This window comes from Eschrichtius robustus, chromosome 7 (assembly GCF_028021215.1).
Source record: "Eschrichtius robustus isolate mEscRob2 chromosome 7, mEscRob2.pri, whole genome shotgun sequence".
NCBI classification, from domain to species: Eukaryota; Metazoa; Chordata; class Mammalia; order Artiodactyla; family Eschrichtiidae; genus Eschrichtius; species Eschrichtius robustus.
The window spans coordinates 139,409,154-139,433,202 of NC_090830.1; the positions used below are offsets into that span (position 1 = coordinate 139,409,154).

Sequence of the window (24,049 nt, forward strand, 5' to 3'; positions counted from 1 at the left end):
GCTGCCCAGACCTCAACAGGGAACTCGGCAACAGGGGCTCAGCCCTGGCACCCCCACCCCACCTACAGGACCAACGTGGGCCCACAGAGCCCCCCTACCACAGAGAACCCCTCCCCAAGCCCACAGGGTGCTCCCCTCCCGCCGTCAACACCTGCAACCCAGAGGTGTCTCCTTCAGGAAAGCCCAATGCCCAGAGCCCAGGACAGGGATGCAGGGCTTCTGGGCCTCGGGACAGGTGGGAGGGCCAGTGGGTGCCTCTGCCCAGAGCCTGTGTCGCAGAAGCCCGGACTGTGGCATTTTGGGTGCACCCGCACGCACTGCAGCTTAGAAGAGGAAGCAGTCTGTGGCTTGAGTCCAGGCCCCCAGCTCAGGGTGCCCCCTCCACAGGGCAACAGCGGGGCTGGGAGCTGCCCGACCCCCGCCCCTAGGGGAACCCTGTCGTTCCTTATCTGCGGAGGTCGGGGGGGGGGGGGGGGGGTGGGGGTGGGGCGGGGACCTGGAGGAGGCGGTCAGAACTGAATTTTGAAAACGACACACGTGGAATTCTGCAGGAAGGGGTAGCGTGGCTGGGAGGGGAGCAGAGCAGCACAAAGGTATTCACCGCAGGCCACACCTGGGGCTGGCTGTGCCACCCACTGCCCGTCGGGAGGGGCCGGACAAGGCTGGGCCTAACAGGACAGAGGCCACAGCCTCAGCCGCCAGTCCCAGGCAGCTCTTCCATCCTCAGTGGGCGTGTCGCTGACTCACCCCCCAAGCTGCTCCAGCTTCGGGACAAGGGGCTGTGCTGCCCCCTGCTGCCTGGACCAATCCCCTGCCTGCGGTGTGAGGGGTTCCTGCCGACCCCAGGGAGCCCAGCCCCACTTCACAGGGCCGGGTGTGGACATCAGGCCCAGACCTCGCCCCCGCCTGGCACCTTGGTGACTGTCCTGATGTTGTTCAAAGGCCATGTGTTCTCACTTTGTCTGACTTGAAACCAAAAAACTCTTTAAAGTGACTGCTCGCTTCAGGAAAGCGCGCAGACAAGCAGACCCTCTCTGGTCTGAGTGTGCGAGCCCCGAGAAACGAGAGGAGCTGAGTGCAGACAATTCAACTTTATGTTTAAACAGGACACACAGCACAAGCGTTCTGGAAACATCTGGTGAGAAACCTCTGAACTCATCCACCTGAAGCTTCAGCTGTGGCAGGAGCGCTGGCCTCACTGCGCAGTGACGGCGACCCTGGGCGCTGGAGTTGGGGGCCCCCGCGGGCTGGGCACTGGGGGGGCCGCCTTCTGGCTCCTCTCTGCAGACAGGCGCTCCAGCCGCTCTGTGTAGAAGCCGTTGAAGTCGAGCCTGCAGGGGAAGTGGGCAGGGTCCCTGCAGACGCCTCCATGGCCACACTGGCGACCCCCTTACCACCCCACGGTGAAGGGCATGGGAGGCACTCAAGTCGCCAGCACACGCGCATGTGGACACACACACGGGCCCCAGGCTCCACCTGCCCCAGCAATACTGAGAATAAAGCTTAAAGACACAGGTGAGGGCTTCCCTGGTGGCGCAGTGGTTAAGAATCCGCCTGCCAATGCAGGGGACACGGGTTCGAGCCCTGGCCTGGGAAGATCCCACATGCCGCGGAGCAACTAAGCCCGTGCGCCACAACTACTGAGCCTGCGCTCTAGAGCCCGCGAGCCACAACTACTGAAGCCTGCGCTCTGCAACAAGAGAAGCCACCGCAATGAGAAACCCGCGCACTGCAACGAAGAGTAGCCCCCGCTCGCCGCAACTAGAGAAAGCCTGCACACAGCAACGAGGACCCAACACAGCCACACACACAAAAAAGACACAGGTGAAGTGAGACAAATGTCTCCAGCCCCTGGATGTTGGGGCTCTCCGAACCCCGGAGCCCGGGACATTGGAACACCTGTGGGCAGAACAGGGCAGCCCAACGTTTGGCCGAGCCTGAGGCTACCCAACAGGAGGCTTCCCAGGGCAAGGACAGCCCCCTCCTCACCTGAACCCGCCCCCAAAGTGAGCAGGCCCGCCACGTCCCCACTGAGGAGCAGGCAACCGCCAGCCCCAGGTCCACAGACCCCACTGACCGGCCCTCGGGCCCCGCGCGCCCGTCCTCACCGTTTCTGCACAGTCCTCCCCATGGCCCCCCAGACTCCGCGGACTCCTGCTTGCGTCAGACCTGCACGCTCGCCGCTCCCGGCGTCTCGGGAGGTGGACCCCAGGGGGGCACCAACGTGGCCCTCGAGGCGCGGCCGGCCCCACATGCCAACACGGCAGGCCAGGCGAGCGCTGCCCTGACCTTCCGTGCGTTCCCCGAGGTCTTCTGACCTGCCGCCAGTGGGAAGGCAGCGCCTCCTCACTGCTCACCTGGAGACAGTGCGACGGCCCGCGGCTGGGGGCCAAAGGGCCCTTCCAGTGTCCTGGGTCCTGGCTTGGGGCACAGCGGCCAGTGCAGCTGACCCAGGCCTGGCCCTCGGAACACAGACAAACGGGGAGGGGGCTGATGGGGCGGCCTGACGTGTGCTGGTCAACACGTGCACGCACGTGAGCACGCATGTGAGCACGCACGACGCACGTGCGAACACACACACAGCACACCCTCACACGTGTGAAAGCCCAGATGCCATTCCTCCAGCAGGTGACCAGCAGCAGCACGAGGAGGCCAAGGGCGGCGCCTCGGCTGAGCAGCCGCGGCCTCGGTCACACCTGCTCCGAGCGGCGGGAGGGCGCATGGGACGGCGGGAGGGCGCGGCGGGGCAGGGAGCCGGCGGGGGGCGGGGCGCCCACCTGGAGATGACGCTGGCCATGCCGTGCTCGCAGTCGCTGGTGCTGTAGATGCTCAGCCGGGCCAGGAGGTCGAGCAGGTGGGCTGAGAAGTTCTTATCGAACTTACTGATGGTGGCCTCGAAGCTGGAGGCCAGCTGCGGGGCGTCCACGTGCTCGGCCAGGCACTGCAAGACACGGCTGTAGTGACTCGGCCGCCCGCCAGCAGCTCAGCCCCCCTTCTTCTTTTTTTAAATAGAAAAATGTGTCTCGGGAATTCTTCACGTGATGAAAGGTAAAACGTTAGGCACTGTGAAAACCCCTGAGACGGCAGGACCTAGAGACGCTCCAGGTAGCCGGCCCTGCGGCCCCACCACACGGAACCAGGAAGGACGCGAACCTCAGGGTTTCCGTGTGTGGCTCAGATTTTCCAGCTCACACTGTTTTCTCTTGAGCGCCGCTCAGCAAGCGGGGAACCCGGGAGCGCCTGCCTGGGCTCACCCTGCCCCGCCGCACCCCACCCTACAGGACGCACACCTGCACCCGCCGAGACGCCTGGCCCTTCTAGTCACGGACAGACTTCAGTCACCGCGACCGCAGGGCCCCAGCCCCACGCCCGCTGAGCCGCAGGCCCCTGCGGGGCGTCCGCACGGCTCAGCCTTACCACACGCCCCCTGAACGACGCAGCCTCGCTGTGGGAAGTCGGGAAGGGAGATTCTCCGTGGCTTGTATTTGGAACATAAACTTAAGAGTCTTTTTATCAATCAAAGGGAAGACAGGAATGGCAGGCTGTAGCAGGTGTGCTTTCTAAGCGCTGTGACCCTAACGCTGTGTCAAATCCCAGCGGGAGAAAGGAGGGTCTCGGGGACGCCCGCTCGGCCACCACCCACCTTGCGGGCAAGCTCCTTGCGGGCACGCTCCTCGGCCCGCTCGGCCTCCGTGGGCGGCCCCCGCATCGTGCCGTGCTCCAGGGTCAGGTGGCCCAGCTCGCTATCCAGTTTCATGCTCTGCGTGAATCTCTTGGGGGTCGGGAGGAAACGCTCATCAGCCACGACCGGCCCACTCGAGGAAACGCGGCCCCCACGTGGCTGGGCGGCCTGCAGGACGGGCCCCCCGCCACCCAGAGCCCTGGCGGCGAACCTGCATGCAGTTGGTGAACATGACGCACACGGACATGAGCCTGGAGAAGACGCGCAGCAGCTCGGGGTTGGTCAGCATGCAGTCCTTCAGGCAGCTGTCCAGGAAGCTGGTGTGGTGGCCCAGCACGTCATCGATGTTGGAGGCCTGGGCGGGAGACACTGTCAGAGCCGCTCTGCTGAGACGACCGCGCCGAGGCCCTGCCTGGGCTGCTTTGTATGCTCTGTGTTGTTTCCATGTTTTAAACAATCCTGCGGTCTTTTGGGGGAAAACTTCAAAATATCGCTAAAAGAACACACTGAATGTGCCCTAAAGGGTCCAAGGTTTTCGTTTTGAAAGACAGAAAACAAGGAGGAAACACTGCCCCCTTGCACCTTCCGCTCCTGGAATTTGGTGACATGAACTTCTTGGCTGACGGCCCCAGGGGCCCTGGGATGGGCCTGGATGGGGCGCTGACCCAGCGCCGAGGCCCCGAGGGAGCTGCACGCTCTTCCGGCAGCCTGAGCCTGGGCCACGCGGTGCTGCGTGCCCTGCCCTCCACTGCTAACGCGGCTCTGGCGGCGTCGGCGGGGCCATCGGGGGAGCTGTAGGGTCCGTGCCCCACCTCCGCCTCCCTGACCTCTGACCAGGCGGCGTGACCAGCTGGGCTAAACTCACAGATCTCAGGCTCTTCTCCAGGACGTGCCAGGTCGGCTCCAGCACCTCGAACATCATGTAGTACTGGATGTTCTGGACGAAGTTGAGCATCCGCTGCCGCAGGGTGAAAGCGCCAGCGAACCTGTGCCAGGCGAAGGCGTCAGATACACAGGGCGCCCGCGGGCCCCCAGCACTCGCGATGTGCTGAGCACCCCTGGGCCTGCAGGCGCTCCCAGCCCTGGAGGAGCCGGGGGTCCACGAAGGGCTCTGGCCCAGACATGCCCCGCCATCCCACAGTCTAACGGCAGCATGGAACATCAGAGGCACGGAGGCTGCACATGCCAGCTCCTGGGTCTCCGTTTCCGGGGTGTGGAGAGGAACCACCGTGCTCCACGGGAGCCCCGGAGGACGTACCACTTGGCCGAGTGCAGGGAGTACTGCTTGGCAGTCTTGTTGCTGATCCAAACGTTGCAGAGCTGCCGTTCCACGTGCTTGCAGTAGAACATGTGTCTGAAGAGCATCTGATAGCGGGTCAGGGCTTTCCTGCGAAGAAGGAACAAGGCGGATTCCGACGGACGCCTGGGGCTTGTTGCTGGCACCAGACGTCAAACGCGAGGCTCACGGGGTGGAGCGTGACCTGAGCAGCCAGTAACCCCCAGGGGCCTAAGCAGGCGCGAGAGCCTCATGCTTACCTGTTAATGATCAGAGACAGGGGCCACTTCACCACGTAGTCAAAGGAGAAGGCCTCCAGGCCGCTCAGCGTGAGTTCGGTGGGGTCAGCGTGGACCATCGCCTTCTCCTGCTTGGTCTCGATGGCGAGGACACGCAGAAGCTGGGTGATGAGGTCGTGAGGCATCAGGTCGATCTGGGGAAAGAGAAACAAAAAAGCATCAGGTCCCAACCCCACCCCGCCCCTGCATCACGAAATGGAAAAGTGAGTCCAGGGCCGAGGAATCTCCTCCAGACATGGATTCTAAGTCTGGGAGGCTGGCTTAAAACACCAAAACATCTACTGATAAACCTTAATTAAAAAACAAAACTGCTTTCAGTCGAAACAGAAAAAGAAGAGTACAGAGAAATTACTTTAAAAACATCCCTGATGGTATCAAGGAGAAACAAGGGCAAGTGGGAAACCCTGAATCCCGCGAGACTTAGCCCTTCTCCACCACCTGCACAGGCCAGGCGGAGGGAGCACGTGGTGAGGACGGCACAGTGGTTCTGGGCAGGGAATGCGGTCCACACACTGCCTCATTCACACCCTTACAAGGTGCCACCTACGTGCCAGAGACGTGGGACAATTCCTGTAAACTGATGAGAGACTGAGAGGATAGAGAATGAATGACAGAACCACAATGAAAGACAAACAAGGAAGGATGAAGAAATAAACAGGAATCCGCAGATGAGAACTCACGTCACCTGCTGCAGAAGCGGACCCTGAATGGCTGTGCTCCCTCCCACCAGGGCCGTGGCCCGACTCAGCGGGCAGCCCGGGGCCCGGGGACTGAGCATCAGTGATGTCAGCCCAGTGGAGCACTGGCCGTGTGCTTTGACCCAAGAATCTGACTTCCAGGATCTTATCCTGTAAGAACACTCCTGCACCTCACAAGAGACCCCAGAACATCTGAAGTGGGAGCTGACAGAACTGAGAAGGGTCTACGGTGACAGTGGGAGGCCTGACACCCTGCTGTCAACAACAGAGACAACCGGGCAGGTCAGAGACAGGACGTGAGCACAGAGAGCTGACTGACCCCCACGGGACACGGCCCCAGACAGCCAGTGCACACAGAACACTCCCCAGGACAGACCATATGTGAGGCCACAAAGCAAGACTTATTAATAAGGTTAACAAAACTGATATCGTAACATGCCCTCTGATTACAACAGGATGAAGTTAGAAATCAGTAGTAGGATAAAATGAGAAAATTCACAAATAGTGAAAATTAAATATGCTCTTAAAAACAAATGGGTCAAGGAAGAATCACAAGAGAAATTCAAAAACATCTTGAGACGAAGGGAAATGAAAACACTATAACCAAAACTGATGGGATGCAGTAAAAGCAGAGCTCAGAGAGAAACTCACAGCAGCAAATGCCCGCGTTAAAAAAGAACAATCTCAGGTCAACAACCTAACTTTACAACTTAAGAAACTAGAAAAACAGCAAACTAAACCCGAAGTCAGCACAAAGAAGAAGATAATAAAGATTAAAGAAGAAATAAACAAAACACAGAACAGAGAAACAACAGAGAAAACTGATGAAACCAAGTTAGCTCTCTGAAAGATCAGCAAAATGGATGAGCTTTTAGTTACGTTTGACTAAAAAAAGAGAGAAGACTCATATTACTAAAATCAGAAATGGAAGTGGGGACATTACAGTCAACCTTACAGAAATAAACAGGATAATGAGAACTAATTCCTACACAAATTCCTGAGCACACACAAACTACCAAAACTGACTCAAGAAGAAACAGAAAACTGGAACAGACCTGTAACCGGAGAGGAGACGGAAGAAACGACCAAACCTTCACAACAAAGAAAGCTTCACTGGTGAATTCTACCAAACACTCCAGGAAGAGCTGACACCAACCCTCTTGAAACTCTTCCAGAAATCCGGAGGAGGGAACCCTTCCAGATCAGTCTACGAGGCCAGAGATGCTACAGAAGACTAAAGCCAACATCCCTGCCAGACACGGATGCAGGGTCCCCCAGAGACCCCGACCCCCCGGTACAGCAGCCCATGGAGAGGCTCACACACCACGACCCCGAGATGCGTCCCTAACAGAGCCAAGGAAAACCCTGTGAGCATTTCAACCGAGGCAGGAAAAGCACTCGTCAAGGGCTGGCTTCTGCTGTTTCTCTCTCCAAGGTCGCTGGGGGGCGCCTGCTCACCTTGAGGTCATCTTTGAAGGGGTCGGTGTTGGCGGTGCTCATGCGCAGGGCCAGCTCCAGCAGCGCCTCCAGGCGGGTGGGCGTGATGTCGTCCACCGGCTTCTTCAGCTCCTCCTCCGTGAGGTCCATGAAGTGCACGAAGAAGTCGCCCTGGTCCATCAGGAAGTAGCGCTTGATGGACCTGCGGGCAGGAGAGGCGAGAGGCCGTGGACACGAGGACAGCCCAGACCCGCAGAGTGCTCCCCACGAGGGGTGCTGGGGTGATGGGGGGAGCAGGGCGGAGACCGGGAGGAGGTTCCCACGCCCACGGGTGCCCCGAGTCCACGGGTGCCCACGCCAAGAAATACATTTACGGGGGGACCAGGGGTCGGCTCCAAATGTGCTGAAATGAACAGCGGGGTCACAGCACTGTGCAGGACATGCTGCCAGCAAGGCACTGGGGACTGCAGACAGGTCCCTGGGAGGGCAGGGGGCCAAGGAAGGGGCTGGCGGCCGCAAGGAGGGAGCTGTGCCACCACAGACGAGGGGACGCGGGCAAACACGGCCCCCTGTCGGCCTCTGGGGGCGGGCGCACCTCAGGCGGGCCACGAGCTCCTTCTCCTCCATGAGGAAGTCCAGCAGCACCTTGCTGGCGTAGTTGAAGGCCTTCTCGATCTGCTCCACGTACGCGCGCTCCTTCAGCGTGTAGATGACCTCTTTGGCCACAGGGCAGGTGACGTCATGGCCACACTCTCTGACCACATTCAGATACTTTCCTGGAAAGGGATGGAAAAAGTCAGATTACCACGCTTGCTGTATACGTGATAACTCACAGGCCTGAGCCGCAGACGTCGCAGCCCCAGTGCTGGCCAGAGGCTGGCAAGAGGGCCAACCAGCTGAGCACATCCCGGAACCCCCTCGCCCAGAGCAGAACAGCACAGCTGTCGCCACAAAGGGCCGCAACCTCCTGTGACTTTATACCTGCACTTGCCTCATCAAGGGCACAGGAATAACCTCAGAGAGCCTCACGAGGACCAGATCCTACACCACCTCCCGGCCCCTTCCCTCAGCCCAGATCTCAGAACCAAAGTGTGAGGCCCTGGCTGGAGCGTGTCTCCAGGTAACTCATCCCACATGTGTCTCTACATCATGTTCCTGACCACAAGGAGATGACTAAAAACCTTGCCAGCCCAGTGGGGCACGTGTCCTTTACTGCTTTTCCTGTGCTAGCCTGTGATACTGAGAAATAAGACACATACCTCTGGTCTTTGTTCTTGGCTCCTGGCACTGAGCTCCTAAAACCCCTGGGATTTTGTGGTTCACAAGCCCCTTTCACCCACACCTGAGTTTACACTCAAGAAGTGACTCCTGGCCATCCCTACAGAGCTTCAGGATGGGGGCTGGCGGCCAGAGGAACCAACCACGTGATGGGAGAGTGAAACCCTCAGCCCCGTCCCGATATCTGGGGAGGGGAGGGGCTGGAGGCTGAGTTAATTACCAACGGCCCGCGAGCCCATCAGCCGTGCCCTGTCCCGGAACCTGCATGAAAACCCTGGGGGTAGAGGTTTGGAGAGCTTCTGGGCTGGTGAACGTGTCCACCTGCCAGGAGGGTGGTGCCCGACACACCCCAGCTCCACGGGGACAGACTCTCCTGTGCTCGGGACCCTTCCACACTTGCCCCATGGACCTCCTCATCTGGCTGTTCATCTGCATCCTTTACAACATCCTCTGTAACAGACCAGCGGTCTAGTTAAGTCAAGTGTTTTCCTGAGTCTGGGAGCTGTCATGGCAAACATCGAACCTGAGGAGGGGGTCGTGGGAACCCGATTCATGGCCACACTGGACGGAGTGCAGTGGCCTGGGGACCCGACACTTGTGACCGGCGCCTGGTGGGGGCGGCCTCGAGGGATGGAGCCCTGACCCTGTGGGGCGTGCACTGACCCTGGCACGTAGTGCCAGAACTGAGTTAAACGGGGGGGGGGGTCACCCAGCTGGTGTCCACAGGGAGCGGAGAACTGACTGCTGTGCGGAAACCCACACACCTGCGGTCAGAAGCGCTGGGAGCGGAAAACAGTCTTCCTTTAAGTGGCCGCAGAGCTTTAAGAATCACGAAAGGACGGTGAGTCAAGCTCAGGGGCGGGGACGGAGTGAGTCCACCGGGTGTGGCCCTGTGGGCGCCCGCCCCCGCCCCGCCCCCTCGGTCACCTGTGCTGAGCGCCTTGCCCGCCATCTTCTGCAGGAAGGACGGGATCTGCCGCGGCACCACCGTGTAGCGCTGGTCCCAGTACTTGTCGTTGTAGTCCTCCTGGATCTTCTCCTTGCGCAGCTCGTGCTCCTCCACCATGAACTCGCTGAAAGGCACGGGCGCCGGGGACGGGCAGAGCTCGCCACACAGGCCGCCCCCAACAACAGGAGGCCACGGGGGCCACGGGCAGCCTCGCCGCCCTTAATTCTCAGCCGCGGGCAGAGACGCACCCGCCGACCCCCTCTGGGGCGAAGTGCTCATTACCCGGGTGCAGAGGGGACTAAGATCTGCAGAGCTGGACGGGACGCTGACTCCACTCTACTCCACCCGCCCCCCTACGGGAACCTCGCGTGTTCTTCCGTCTGGAACGCGGGCAACAAGACGACGCTCCCGCCGGGGCCCATGTTCCTGTCACCGGCAGAGCCAGACACCCTGACGCCACCTACGCTTACCGTGGAAGGGCTTCCTCGCCAGGCCCTCATGCTAGATTTTGTCGTCTGGATCGTTAGTAAATTACGCCTAGACAACAGCTTCATTTTTTTTAACGTTCCGACGTGTACAACAGATACACGTCAGCATAGAATTCTCCGCGAGCTGACGCGCTTCACGCTGTGCGCCGAACGTGGCGTCAGCTGAGAAGGGCCCGCAGGCCCCCACCCCACCCCGCTGCCTCCGCGGCCCCTACCTGTACGGGTCGTCAATGATGCCCCTGTAGATCCACTTCTCCAGGATCTCGAAGTAGGGCACGCTGGCGGCCGTGGTGAGGTACAGACACAGCTCCTGTGCCTGGCTGTCGCCCGTGTAGCTGAAGCTCCGGTCGTGCAGGAGGCTCAGGGTCGACCCCCCGACGCACTCGCCTTTGTCCACCGAGGTGGCTGCCAGGGGAGAGGACGGCGCTCAGTGCCGAGAGGGCCACCGGGCCACGACGGGCTAGAGCCCCTCCTCAGGGGACAGGCCTTCTTTCTGGGATAAACTCCAACTATAAAGCTGTGGTTTTTGGAAGCTCCCGGAGTCTTCCTCCCGCAAACTAGTAAAACACAACGCTGCGCGGCTTTCGCCTCACAAAAGTAAGAATCGGAGGAGGAGTGCCCTGGCCCAGGGTGCCCCTCCCGCCAGGCCCGCGCACCCAGGGAAGCCAGGATGTCCACGGTGCGCATGGCCGGCTGGATGTGGAACCAGAGCTTCTGCAGGGACAGGAGGCCCTGCCTCTGCAGCTGCTCTAGCTGCGTAACCAGGATCAGGTACTCTTTCACCAGTGTTCTCATGGCGGCCGCCAAGGCGTGGTTCACCTGCCCGTACTCGAAGGAGGACTTTTCCTCGACAAACCTGCGAGGAAAGGCAGCCCTGAGCACCGGGCGGGTGAGAGCTGCGCCTCAGAAGGGATGGTCGGAGCCTCTTCCCCAACCCCAGAGGGCACCGTGGGCAACGCCTCCCTCCCTCTTCCAGGCCCAGGAGTGAGGCGGCGACTGTCCCCGCAAGGGGCTGAGTGCGCCCCTCTGGGCGCCTACCTGGTCACGGTGGAGTAGCTGGAGGCTGCCGGGAGGACCCTGCTCACCAGCTCCCGGATGGACAGGTCCAGGCTGGGGTCCACGAGGAAGGTGCGGCTCTGCCTCCCCGTGAGGGGCTGGGCGGTGACGTACCTGCCGTCCACACCCACCAGCACGTACAGCAGGTCCTCCACGACGGCCGCCTCCTGGGCGGCCAGGGGCAGTGTGCCTGTGGGCGCAGACGCCAGCTGGTCTCGCCTCCCCCAGACCCCCCTCCGCCGCCCCTGGCTGACTCCCTCCGTTGCTGGCGGACATGAAAGCCAAGGCGATCCCTCGGCTTAACTGATCCCGTCGGGGCGCCAAAGGCGGAGATTACACAGCCTGGACCGGCCTATCGGAGCCTTAAAGCAAGTAAAACCCTCCACACAGAAATAACCCGCTTGCACTTAAAAGGACAAAGTCGGGAACGACAAAGCACTTCTGATACGTGTCGTGCTCGTAACACTCACTACAACCTGGTAAGCCTGCGTCACTCAGGGAGAAAAAGGTTTCCTCTGAACGCTCTAAAACGCTGATGATTTCTCTCTCACAGTGCGAGATGGTTCCCTTTGACCCTGATGGACTCAGGACAGTCACAGGCCACGGACCAGGGCTGCCCCGCAAACGCCTCGCGGCCCCAGCAGCTCCCCACCTCTTGGTTCTCAGCCCAGATGGCCCTGGGCACCCTCCCGACACTGCTGGGCCAAAGGCAGAACTGGGAGAGAGGCGTCCAGGGCACCCAGAACAGCGGCCTGGCAGCTTGGGATGGGGCGCACCACATGCCCACGCTTACAGAAGCCCTGCTGGCCTTGCACGTCCGCGGGCGCACACCTGCCGGTGGAAGCAGGACGGGTCTGAGCCAGTGGCCCCCTGTCCAGGCACGGGTCACTCAGGACTCAGAGCCGCCCCTGAACTTCAGGTGGTTTTCCTCTATGGCTCTGGCAGGTCCGACTCTGACCTCAGGACCCCTGAGGGAGGCAGGTCCGGCTGCCTGACCCCCGAGTGCAGGGCTGCTAACCTCTGCACTGCTTACTGCCAGCCTTGGTGTCTCCCTGGCCACGGTCCGGCTGAGGCTCTCAGGGTGCAGGCCCCGGGTGGGCACCTTGGGACTTGGGGCAGACGCCACCCGGGCCCCAACCCCTCTCCCGCCAGCGTGGAGAGCAGAGTGTCGCGGGCTGCGTTACTGTGAGGCGGGCCGAGAGACTACGTACAGGACCTTCGGGAGGCACGGCCAGCCTGAGGCCTAGCTCTGAGGGACACGGTGCAGGGGCTGGGCTGGGAGCCCGCGTGAGCCGCCGGGGTCTCCGCAACTCACCGGGGTGCAGGGCACAGGCCGGACATGCAAACCCGGCTCTGGGACGACAGAGACAAGCACTGGGGGCCGGGCAGGACAGGGCTCAGGTCTGTACCCTCGTGTAGGGCCACCGGCCACCAAGGTCAAGTTAAAGAAAACCAAAAATCCAATTCTCAGCCACGCCAGCCATCCAATGCCCACCAGCTGCGTGTGGCCGGTGCATGCACTGGACGAGACAGAAAGTTCTGTGGGCCGTGCTGAGACCCCAGCTGTTGGGAGCGGACAAATGCCCTCAGGCTAAAAGGGCAGGTGGAGGTGGGGCTGGGGCCAGGCTGGCGCAGCGGGAGGGACGCAAACACCACACGGCGAGGAGGAGACGCCGGGGAAGGTCGGAGCCCATTGTGGACACGCTCAGCACACAGATCCTCCCGGAGTTCAGGAGAGCGGCGCCAGGGACAGAGCTGGGGTCACACTGGGGACGCTGGATTCCTTCAAACTGATGCGGTCACCCGGGAAGGGGACCTTTGACGAGAACCAGGAGCACGGGCCGAGGATGCGAGACGAGGTGGGGCGAGAGGTCCCCTGGGGGGCCGGGGGTGTGTGGCGCAGGACGGTGCCTGTGCTGCCCAAACGTCCAGCAAAGCGACCGCGTCCGCAAGACCTGCGCCCGAGGCTCGGGGGCCCATCAGAGAGAGGCTGCTGCGCGGGAGCGCACACGCGGTTACAAGACACCTGCGCTCGTGACCTTGGGGACAAGGCCCCGGGTCAGGGCAGGCCTCGTGAGGGCGGGAGTCGCCACGCCGTCTGGCCGTGGACGGGCTGGCCCAGGTGAGCACACGGAGCTGGAGGCCGGCGCAAGGAGGGTCAGCCCGGCTGTGGGTGGGTGGCGGGCAAGTGGGTTGGGGGGGACCTGCCCCAACAGGGACTCAGACTGCAAGATGACTAGGGACGGCTGGTGGGGTGACACCGCGTGGCTGGTGGGGGTGTCCCGCAGGGCCGCTGCATGTCACCTACGGAGGCAGGTCCCTCCCGGGGGAGGCCAAGGCAGGGCCGAGGACGACCACGCTGACCACAGGCACCTGAACCCAGACGGGGCCAGAGGGCCGTGGAGGCTGCGTCAGGGCCTGAGGCCCTGGGCCAGGGGGTGACAGAGGGCAGTAGGGTGACAAGAGGACTGCGGGATGGGCGTCAATCCCGCCTCCGGAGCCCACGAGGTGTGGCTGCAGAAGGGACACGGGCCAGGCTGCCCACCCGGACAGAGTCCTCCCCGGGAACGGCGTCACGCAAGGCAGCCTCGGAGCCACCCCCATGCGAGGCCCGCCCGCTGCGGCCAGTGTGTGCGCGCAGCCCCACAGGAAACCTGCACGCGAAACCCTGCACGTCGATCAGCGTAAGCGCATCCTGCCCTGGAGAGCCAGCGCCTGGTCGCGCCTCCCCCGAAGGCGCCTCCTGCGGGCCTGGAGCCTCCGTGGCTTCTAACTGGCCCAAGCCTGCAAACGCAACACGGAGACGCCACGACCGCGGGGAAGAGCCTCCCTCAGCGGTTCTGCTGCCAAAGTCCTCCAGGTTCTGCCGCATGTGCAGTGGAGCCCGAGGCGTCTCATCTGCCTGCCCAGCCAGCCCCTGGGAACGCCAGGCCCCAGGCCTGCAGCACCGGGGCCCCCGCCTGCCCTGCTTCTCGCCCTTGGATGTGGCCCCGGGGCCCAGGCTCCTCTGATGGCCACAGAGCGGGCGTGGCCACGCTCCCCTCCCCAGGCGGGCTCTGTGAGCGCCTGTCTGTGAGCACCGAGTGTTCCCTGCTGCCCCTGCTTCCCATGTGCCCCGGGAGCCAGAGGGCGAGACGGTAGTCAAACCCACATCCCCAGATGCCCCATAGTCCATCTGAATGCGACACACAAAGGCCTGTGCGGCCAAGGCCGTGTCACCCGTGCAGCAGAATCTGCAGCAGCATGACTCACTGTTGGGAAGGCTCACCCGGTGATCCCGCTGTCCCAGGGCTGCCCGAGCCCTGGGACGCAGGCGCTCCTAAAAGCCAGGCAAGAGCCAGCCCAGACACTGGCACATCACCACCCACTGCTGACCGGGGATGGGAACATGAAGGACGGTGTCCGGCGGGCACTGCTCCTTGCCACGTGGCCAAGGGCAGCAGAGGGCCCGGGTGATGGCACAACACCGGCCCGCCGTCTCCGCAGGGCTCAGCCCTCCCTGCCGCGGCGAGGCCCCGGCGGTCAGAAGTCAGCGCGTCACCTACCGATGGGCACTGCCACGTCCATGCTCGCGCCTGAGCCTGTCAGGAAGTCCCCGAGCAGCATGGGCCTCTCGTACACCCACGCTGGGAAGACAGGGAGGCGCTGGCCCAAGTTTTTTTTGTTCTGCTTGTCTCGAAGCATCTTTCTCGTGAGTTCTAGAGACTGGTGGGGAGGTTTTTAAAAACAAAAAAGAAAGATACGCCTTCAGTACAAACACTTAAAACTGACACATCCGCAGTATGAAAAAGCAGATCACTGAGCACACGTGTGGAACTGAAACACACGTGTCTGAGCCCATTGCAGTGCAAGGGGCCGGGGACAAGGCAGACGGAGCCCAGCCCCTCATCAGGGTCTGGTCTGCACGGGGCCCACGGGTAAAGCAGGCCCACTCTCCGGACCTCTGGGCACAGCTCACCGCTTTTCCCAGTGGCACGAGGTCTAGACCCGAGCTGCCAGGTGAAAGGAAGGCCCAGTGAGAGTTGGCCGGAGAAGGGGCGCCCCTACCCGAGCCCCTCGGGGCTGAAGGACAGAGGGGGATGGCCACTCTGGCTCGGGCAGGGAGCCGTGGTCCCCACGGGCGCCCAGCTTTCAGAAGCACTGGCAGGGGGCGAGGGGCCGTCGAGGAGAGGGGCAGTGGCGGGAGGACCACATGAGGTGGGGACACAGGACGTGCCCAACCCACACTGGCCTGCAGCTCAGACCTCAGGATGCAGCTCTGAGGGGCTCGAGAGCCAGAGGCAAGACTGTGGGAAGACAGAAGGACGGCAGGAGACCAGGGCTGGACACAAAGTCAAAGGCAAGAAAAGCGGCAGATGAGGGAGATATAGTATCACCTCAAACCAATTGCCCAGCGTCCATGAGGGGAGCCGGGACTTGCACTGGCCAAGCCTACAGAATGGGCGGGCAGCAGGCGCTGACCCCCAGGTGAGTCAGAACCCCCCGCCCGGGGCCCGGAGCTCCTGTCCCAGAGCCAGGCCCCCACCGGGCCAGAATCCACACTCAGACGCCTCTGCCACACGGTACCTGCTGCCATGTGGGGCCCGTGGCCACGCTGCCTAGCTGCTTCCTCAGCTCCTCCAGCTCCTGCATGGAGATCTTGGAGGCTCCGGCGGGGGCGCAGAAGCTGGCAGTGCTGCTGGCTGCGGCGCCGGCCGCGAGCTCTGCTCTCTCCTTGGCATTCTGCTGTAAATACTGCAGGGTCTGGAAGCACATGGCCCCGGTGTCACGCGGGCCTCACGCTCGTGCCCTCCGCCGGGCCCCGCCGCCCCGCCCCACTGCCCCCAGCTGCAGCCTCCACGCGGAGGCCGAGAGCAGGGGCCCCGCTCGCCCTGGAGCTGCAGCCTTTTCTCCCGACGCTGCCCGCCACGAGGTGCCACGCCCCCAGATCACGGGAGGTCGGGACCCCAAACCCTGCTCCCAGTGGCTCGGCCTTTTCTCCACACGAGACCGGCCTCCCTTGCTGCTTGAGACCACGTCCCTTTATCTGTCCCGGTGAGGCGGTCACCACGTGCCCGGCCACACGCTTCCCCGCTGAACGGACCCTGGGCCTCGTGATGCGCGAGGAAGCGCCGACCAGCCCTGGATGCCCTGGGCCACGGCTCCTCAGGCTGCACGCACTTCCCTCAGTATCGCAAGTAACACACGCTCAGTTTAAAACAGACAAGAACACGGCCTGGACAACGAAGGACAAAGGCCCTCAGCCCCAGAGGTCACTGTTAACGCTCCTCGTGTTGATCACCACCGCGCGTTACTTCCGTTCAGGCGCGCGTACCTCAGTGCTACAGGTGTGAGGCCGGGGGGGTTAACGAGGGGCCGCCCAGGCGAGGACAGATCTCGGGGGCCAGGCGGGACACCCGTCCGTCCATCCCCCCAGACGCAGAGAGGCTCTCTTCCTCACATAGCCACCCCCGAGCCCGGCACCCACCTCCCTGTCCTCCGTGAGCTTCGACAGCAGGTACACCAGGGGGTCAAGGTTCCTCGTGTTCTTAGATTTCAGTTCATCATATTTCTTCAGAAAGTCTTCAGGAGTACGAGAAAATTCTGCTATTTTAACCTCAAAAGCACAGACAGAATGATTTAGAGACGATAACTAGGAACCTTAAAAAGCCTTGCAAAAACTAAACCCAAAAAAACAGAGTGAAATTAGGTAGATGGAATAGTCATGTGTCTCTGAACTAAAATGAAAAAAACTCATCAAAATGCTTTGTTAAACTTACCCATATTCTCTAATGTGGTTTCTCCCACGTTAGGCTTCCTAAGCCTTAGATCAGAGAATAACCACTTACGTTTTTCCTAGTAGTTTATGCATTCATTCCATACACTTAACTTTTTTTCCTCTGGAATTCATTATTACACACACGTTCAGGGGCTATGTTTTCTCACTGATTAAAATGCTCCCCTTAAAATAAATTAGACATAACTACGTGTCCTAAACTCTCTATTCTGCTCAGTAAGTTTTCTGAATTATCCTTGTGCCATCATTAGGCTGTTAAAATAAATGAAGCCTCATAATGTGTTTTAAAAATAGATTTCAAAATTGTCTTTTACTGAAAACCTATAATTTTGAATTTTACATTATTTGAATTTAAAAAAATCCACTTTGAAGGGATTTCAATGTGGCTGAGGCCAGGAGCTTCCTTTTTCACCCAGAGGAGAATCTGTGTCACGATGTGAACAGAAATCAGGACCATCTGGGCCCCCTCCTCATGGGGCGCAGGGAGGGCGTGGCTAAGAGCCTGGGTTCCCAGGTCAGGCTGCCAGTCCAACACTCTCCCCGAGCCTTCATTTACTCATCTGTGCGACGGGTGATGGGGAGGAGCCAACGGAAGCAGACTTGAGCAGAAAACATGGTCCATGAAAAGCATCTGACAAGTGCTGTCTGCCAGCGTACTGGCACCGCTGTGGCTGCTCGGCAGGGAGGTGAACTTTGTGCCCAGTGCAGCACCGGGGACAGGCACTCACTTTGGCACTGTGTGCTGACACAGTGGTTGTGACATACGGGGTCCTGTTCCTCTGCAGCAGGTCGATGTAGACCTCGGCCCCGTCCCCTCCGTGCACTCGCAGAAGGCTGAGCAGCTCATTGACGTCGTGGTGAATCCGAAATTCACTCATGACTTTGGCTCTGTGTTCTCCTAAAGGTGAGAGGAGAGCCATTTATAAAACAAGACGCTATAAATTAAAAAGTTTTAAAGCAATTGAATTGGCCAATATCAGGTCTTTGAGAAGCCAAATTGTCACAGGGCCCATCCTGGCCCAAAGGTTCCCCGTGAAGACACCACCACAGCCTGCTCCGACCAGCACGTGGGGCCCCTTCCTGGGGAGACTTCCTCCTCGCCCTCCTCGCCCGCCGCTGGGGTCTGTCATTCTCCCTGGGCGCTGTCTCAGTAGGCAGCTCCCATGGGAATCAGTGCTGAGCCCCATCAGCTCCAGCCAGGTTCCAGGCTCACTCCTCAGCTCGGGGGGGCTGGCACGTGCACACAGACTGGACGTGGCCCTAAGGCCCGGGCCCCCCTTCCTCCTGGGTGACCCCAACCACACGTGGCCCTGGGCCAGCAGGGAGCTGCTCCCCTCAGGTGGCAGACAGCACTTTCTAGTCCCAGCTGTGCAGATACAGTGGCCCCAGCCCTTCAGGGACCCTGATCTATACAGGGAGCTCTGCACAGGCCTAAGCCACCGCCCCTCGCGGCCTCACCTGTGAGGCCTACACCTGCAGCTCCAGTTGCCTCCAGCTGTGTGTCCTCTGTGCACCCTGGTAACCAGGACACTGCCTTTTCTCGCCCAGGCTGGGCTTTGCTAAGACTGCTACACATCTCCTATGTACTTGAGCTGGGTGGGCTTCCCCTTCAGCTCAATCTGCTCTGCCGATCAGATGTCCTAGGGTCTCCCCACTGGATCTCATTTTTGGTCAAAACCATAAATGAGATCCCACCAAGAAGACAGTGGTAGCCTGCAAGAGAACTTCTATGCAGATGTCCCCAAAGGGACAGTAGTGGCCTGCAGGAGGACTTCTGTTCTCCCACTGATGACTGGTCCAATTAGCCATTATTATTAAGAGTAAGACAGACAAACACGGCCAATTAGTCATAGATTCAACAAATAAACATGAGCAAACTTTACATGCTTCACATAAGCGTTTCAACGTGCCTACGCAGGGTTCATAATTTGGGATCACGAACTACCAAAGACTGCTGGAAATTACAGGCAAAGTCATTTCTGTCTGTGATTTTTCTGAGGAAAGGGTCCTTCAACAGATTCTCGAAGGCTGCGACTCTAAAAAGGTTAGAACGGCTGTGTCAACAGCTCCAGTGAAGACAAGCCATGAGTTAACAGCAGGTGGGGAAGGCTCGGCACACACGCCCACAACGTGGATATTAATTTGTACCTCTACATCCACAGACTCTAATCCTGAGTGATGGAAAACAAGTTCCCCACATACAAATATCACAGTCACCTACATAAACGTCAAATACCGGCCAGAGGCAGGGTGTCTCCAAACACGAAAGCAGAACAGTAAGTGTGAGCAGGTGTGGAACTCGCCAGCATGCATACATTCTACACCAGGAGGGCTCACAGTGATCACAGTCATGGGCACGGGGCCTGGGTTGCGGGGTCCCAGGCAGCCTGAACCCTGACTTGGTGCTTCCAGGCTGTAGGGCCCTGGACAAGGAGCCTGTCCTCTGTAAGCTTCCTCTGGAAAGGGGTGAGTACTAAATCCTGCCCACGAAGCTGTTGTGGAGATTAAATACAGCACCTAAGGGCCTGCACTGCTGTTATCAGAAAAGCAGAAACAAACGGGACGGGAGGGAGCCTCTACAGCCGGGAGCCTGCGCTGCTCGGGGTCGGGAAAGGGACCCGAACCATCGGCGGGACGCGCGAGGCCAGCTCCGCATAGAAGCCGCCCCCAGGCTCAGGCCCCTCCGCCCCGGGACTCACCGCAGGAGCGCGCCCGGCCCGAGCCCGCCGAGCCCGCCAAGCCCGCAAGGCAGCCCCGCCGGCGGCGGAAGTGGCGCTCTACGTCACGTCCGGCCCCGCCCCGGCCGACTCGCGGACGGTGGCCGACAGGCCGTGGCGCCGCTGGCGCTCAGGGCGATGCAGCTGCCGCCCGCGCTGCACGCACGCCTGGCGGGGGCACCCGGGTCGGCCGAGCCTCTACCCGTGGAGCGGGACCCCGCGGCCGGGACCACGCCCTTCAGCTTCGCGCCGCGCCTGGTGCGCTTCCCACGGGAGCACGACTTCTTCGAGGTGCGTGAGCGGAGGAAGGAGAGAGTGGTTGTGGGTGGGGGTGGAGCCGGCGCCCTGGGGGCAGGGCTTGGATGGGGCGGGGGAAGTGCTCGGGGCGGGGCCTGGGTGGGCCGGGCCTGGGTGGGGCGGGGGCAGACTCCCGGTGGGCGGGGCTGAGGCTCTGGGTGGGGCCGGGGTCCTAGGGGCAGGGTCCTAGGGGCGGGGCCCGGGGTGGAGCCGGGTCTGAACCCACGACGCTGTCTCCCGCAGGACGGGGACGTGCAGCGGCACCTCTACCTCCAGGATGTGCTCACGCAGGTGGGCGGGGCGCCCGAGAGGCCCAGGTGAGTGCTGTGGCCCAGCAAGGGGCGCTTCTTGCCCTCTCCTGGTCCCTCCCTCTGCCCGCCCCGCCCCTGGTGCCCGCACCGCCCCTTTGCTTGTAGCACCACCGAAGCCTGCGTGTCTGGCCTCACCACCGCCTAGCTTGTCTGTAAAAATGTAATTGTTACGAAAGTAGGATTTGGGCTTGCAAGAGAAAATCCGAAGCTTTATCAGTCCACTTAAAGGGGAGTGGTGACAGGGAGCCTGACGTTCTGTCCGCCGCGGAATGGCATCCCCACCAGGCGTCCCTCCGCCAGGGTGCCCGAGTTCACCTGTCAGGTGGCCGGCTGCTGCCAGGTGTTCGACGCCCTGGAGGACTACGAGCACCACTACCACGCTCTGCACAGAAACGTCTGCTCCTTCTGCAAGCGGGCCTTCCCTTCCGGCCACCTGCTGGACACCCACATCCTCGAGTGGCATGACTCCCTCTTCCAGATTCTGGCCGAGCGGCAGGACATGGTGGGTGACGGCTCGCCCGCTCCCAAGGGCAGTCATCACGGGGGCTCGTCCCTGAGCCGTGTGCCTCGTGGTGCCAGAGCCTGGGGTCAGGGTGGGGTGATGCTGTTTCCGTTTCAGTATCAGTGCCTGGTGGAGGGCTGCACAGAGAAGTTCAGAACCAGCAGAGACCGGAAGGAGCACCTGGTGATGCGTCATCTCTACCCTGCGGACTTCCGCTTCGATAAACCGAGGAGGAGCAGAGGGTGCGTGGCGGTGCGCCGCGAAGCCACCTCCCGAGCCTAGGAAGCCTTTGCGCGCGTAGACTTTGAGGGTGCAGATGCCCTCGTTCAGCATCCCTGCCGCTAACGTTACATTTAGCTGCAGGTTACAGAAGCCCTGACAAGTCGGGAGTCGTTAACCGAGAGGGGTTAAGCAGATGGGGTGGTTCTGTGTGTGGTCCCCCCCCCCCGGCTGCAGGGAGGACAGGAAGGGGAGAACCTGCCTTCCCGGGTCTGTGCTGGGAGTGGCTGGGGTACCATCTCGGGGTCTGCCGGGCGTGCAGGAACACCACCGCGTCCCTCTGCATTCACGCTTCACCTCAACCCCGCTCATCACCTCCCTTCCATCCTCATGTGGGCCTTGGGGAATTTGTCCCAGGCCATGAGCCCCTCACCTCACGTGGGGCCGTCTGGTTTTTCCCTTGTCCCGTCAGTATATGTTTACTAACTTGACGACACAGCCCCGTGTTACATGTTACTGCTCAGAACGCACTGTGGGAAGTACCTCTGGGAGTAGCCCGTAAGTGCGTGTTGCGTTACTTTGCCTTTTCATTAACTGATTCCCTCAGGTGACACTTCATCACCATCTGAAAGTTGCATTGACTGAAGTCGTTTCAGACTAAATTGTTGTCCCCAGACAGGACTTTGCTGTTGACAGTAGAATAATCTGGAGAACCGACTTCAGTATGGGAGATTTTTATAAGGCCTTGAGTATAAGGTAACCCCTTCCTTTCCAAGGAATCATTTGAAGGAGAAGAACCCTGCGATGCTGGATTGAGACACTGGCGTTAAGGAGATGCTCAGTATCGTACGGTTGCTTTTAGTAAACGTCTCGGTAACTGTGACGGAGAGACGTTTGGTACCGTTGGCAGTCATTTACCACGTGACACCATATAAACACTATTTTTAAAAGACAGCGTGTGATTATCATACCTAAATTCATAGAATGTGGCTTACGTCATATGAACATTCACTTCTCCACGTTCTGGTAGCCTGAAAATTACTCTCTGATAAAACAGTCATAAGATAGCTTTGCGAATTCAGTCCTGGGGGAAGCTGGGGCTGCAGGCCCTGAGGCCTGGGAGCGCCCTCACCACCTGTCTTCCCCAGGCCAGCCGTGCCCGGTGCCGCTGAGCAGGTGTTGGCAGAAGCCCTGGGAGACGACCGGGTACCGTCGGAAGGCGACGCCATGGAAGTCTGCTCTGAACACGTGGAGCCCTCGCCAGAACCCGCGGGAGAGAGGCGGGCCTACAGCCACAGGTCAGTACCTGGGCACCTTTCTGAAGCAGGTTCTGAATCTGTGCTTCTCCTGGAGAATTCCGGGTTTGACCCTGGGCCGGTCCAGTTCTCGCTGAGAGAAACCGCCGCTGGGTTGGAGCGTTGGCTTCAGCGGGAGGTGAAAGCCAACCATCCTGCTGCCCTCGGACGACCTGGAGCCCCAGCAGCACAGGACTGCAAAGCACTGCCCCCTTCGACCGTGGCCTAAGCTGGGATGGAGAGACCCAGGGTGTAATTGCTCGAGTTACAACCTACGAGTCTGTCTTTCTAGTATTAACTGTGCTTTCATCGGGGATAAAGTTGATTTCAAATCTAAGTTGGGGGTAAATGTTGGAGAAATGGAAAAAAATCGCCAATAAATTCAAACCGACAGGGAGATGAACTCGTGTCCTTCAGCTGCCCTCGCGCAGTTGCCCAGAATTCGGCCTGAGAGTGAGTCCCAGGTGCCACCTGGAGGGCGGGTCACAGGGAGCCTGAGCTGGAGCCCGGACACATTCTCTGGGTGGGTGGTTGGCGGCAGGTGGTCGGCGGCAGGTGGTCAGTGGCGGGGAGCGTCTCCCACCGGAAGCAGGTTTGGAGCAGCTGGCCTGCTGCAGCCGGGGAGGGGAGAGTCCGGGTGAGAGCGAGCGGACACCCTGCACGGTCCGCGGGGGAAGAGGGAGTGTCCAGAGCAAGAATCAGACCCGCGCAAGCCCACAAGACTGCCAGCATGAATTGGGTTGTTTGTGAGCAAAAGCGTAGCAGTTTAGCGTGAAGGTGTCTTTCATTTCAGGATACCATCTACCATCTGTTTTGGTCAAGGTGCCTCACGAGGATTTAAAAGCGCCAAGAAGAGAAATAAGCACCAGTAACGGCAGTTCCTCTGCGGCCCTGCAGCGGTGTTGCCGGGCTTTTCCTCTCGCCCCACGGGGGCCCCAGGACCCTGGCCCGTGCCGCCCTCCATGTCGTGTGCCCGTGACCGACTGAACGAGGCCGGTGGCTATGTGGGAAGCCGTGGGGGAGCCGCGGATTCCGGGAAGGGCCCCCTCGTGCAGTGACTGGGGTGTGGGGAGCAGCCCCCGCCCCCCAACGTCCTTGTGAAACACGTGGAGTAAATGGTTATCATTAGCGGTCTCTGGTCGGAGTTCTGTGTTGGGGGGAGGGAGGTCAGCAGCAGTTACTGGCGAGGACTTTGTTCTCAGCGGCCACGTCTCAGAGGGGGTGACTGGCTTGCGCAGCTCATCGGGGCTGCAAGGGAGATGCCCGTGGTCCTCGCACCCGCGCTCGGCAAGGTGAGCAGAAGCCTCGGGTGGGGCTGGGGAGCCGGGAGGGACCCGGGCCGGGGAGGGCGGAGCGCAGACCTAGGCGGGCAGCTGGCTTGCCTCCGATTTGATGGCATCAGGGCCCCCGGGCTGGACCTGGGGAGTGGGGGACCCACCAGCCAGCTGTCCCCCTGCGGTGCCCGGTTCTGCCGTGCCCACCTGAGGCCCCACTCGGCCCATCTCGCCTGGCCTGCTCCCACTCTGGGCTCCGGTCTGGTGGGGGCAGCGGGTGCTGGCCTGCGACTGCCCCCGCCAAGCCCTGTGCACAGCTCTGCAGACACAGGTCGGGGCTGGTGGTTGTCAGTTTAAAGTTGTTCTTTGGAAGATTACTTGTCTCCTCTTTGTCTGTTGTGGTTCCACTAAGATGTCAGGGGAAGGTACTCATCGCCCTACCTGCTCATTGTTGAATGTTTTGAATCTGGGTTTTATCTCTTCAAATATTGTCTT

At 60.7% G+C, this 24,049-nt stretch overlaps 2 protein-coding genes across 5 annotated transcripts; one reads left to right on the plus strand and one right to left on the minus strand.

Moving 5' to 3' along the window:
- Positions 1 to 1,076: 1,076 nt before the first annotated feature.
- Positions 1,077 to 19,970, minus strand: TUBGCP2 (tubulin gamma complex component 2). 2 transcript variants are annotated; one of them, XM_068548803.1, is made up of 19 exons: positions 19,639 to 19,970; positions 18,398 to 18,652; positions 17,668 to 17,837; positions 16,631 to 16,759; positions 15,730 to 15,906; positions 14,709 to 14,868; positions 11,146 to 11,353; positions 10,764 to 10,963; positions 10,323 to 10,512; positions 9,598 to 9,743; positions 7,988 to 8,168; positions 7,414 to 7,594; positions 5,219 to 5,391; positions 4,941 to 5,069; positions 4,548 to 4,668; positions 3,894 to 4,037; positions 3,644 to 3,772; positions 2,778 to 2,941; positions 1,077 to 1,331 (listed from the first exon to the last, which is right to left on the minus strand). In XM_068548803.1, exons 2-19 carry the CDS (start codon positions 18,513 to 18,515, stop codon positions 1,196 to 1,198), a joined length of 2,856 nt encoding a protein of 951 aa, XP_068404904.1. In that variant the 5' UTR covers positions 18,516 to 18,652; positions 19,639 to 19,970; the 3' UTR covers positions 1,077 to 1,195. The 2 variants fall into 2 exon arrangements, with proteins under 2 accessions (XP_068404904.1, XP_068404905.1); XM_068548804.1 differs by lacking the exon at positions 18,398 to 18,652.
- On the plus strand, positions 19,737 to 23,408 carry ZNF511 (zinc finger protein 511). 3 transcript variants are annotated; one of them, XM_068548805.1, is made up of 6 exons: positions 19,737 to 19,947; positions 20,197 to 20,270; positions 20,550 to 20,766; positions 20,884 to 21,008; positions 22,134 to 22,283; positions 23,074 to 23,408. In XM_068548805.1, the coding sequence occupies exons 1-6, from the start codon at positions 19,795 to 19,797 to the stop codon at positions 23,150 to 23,152; spliced, it is 798 nt and encodes a 265-aa protein (XP_068404906.1). In that variant the 5' UTR covers positions 19,737 to 19,794; the 3' UTR covers positions 23,153 to 23,408. The 3 variants fall into 3 exon arrangements, with proteins under 3 accessions (XP_068404906.1, XP_068404908.1, XP_068404907.1); XM_068548807.1 differs by having other exon boundaries at positions 23,103 to 23,408; XM_068548806.1 differs by having other exon boundaries at positions 20,565 to 20,766.
- The last annotated feature ends 641 nt before the right edge of the window (positions 23,409 to 24,049 follow it).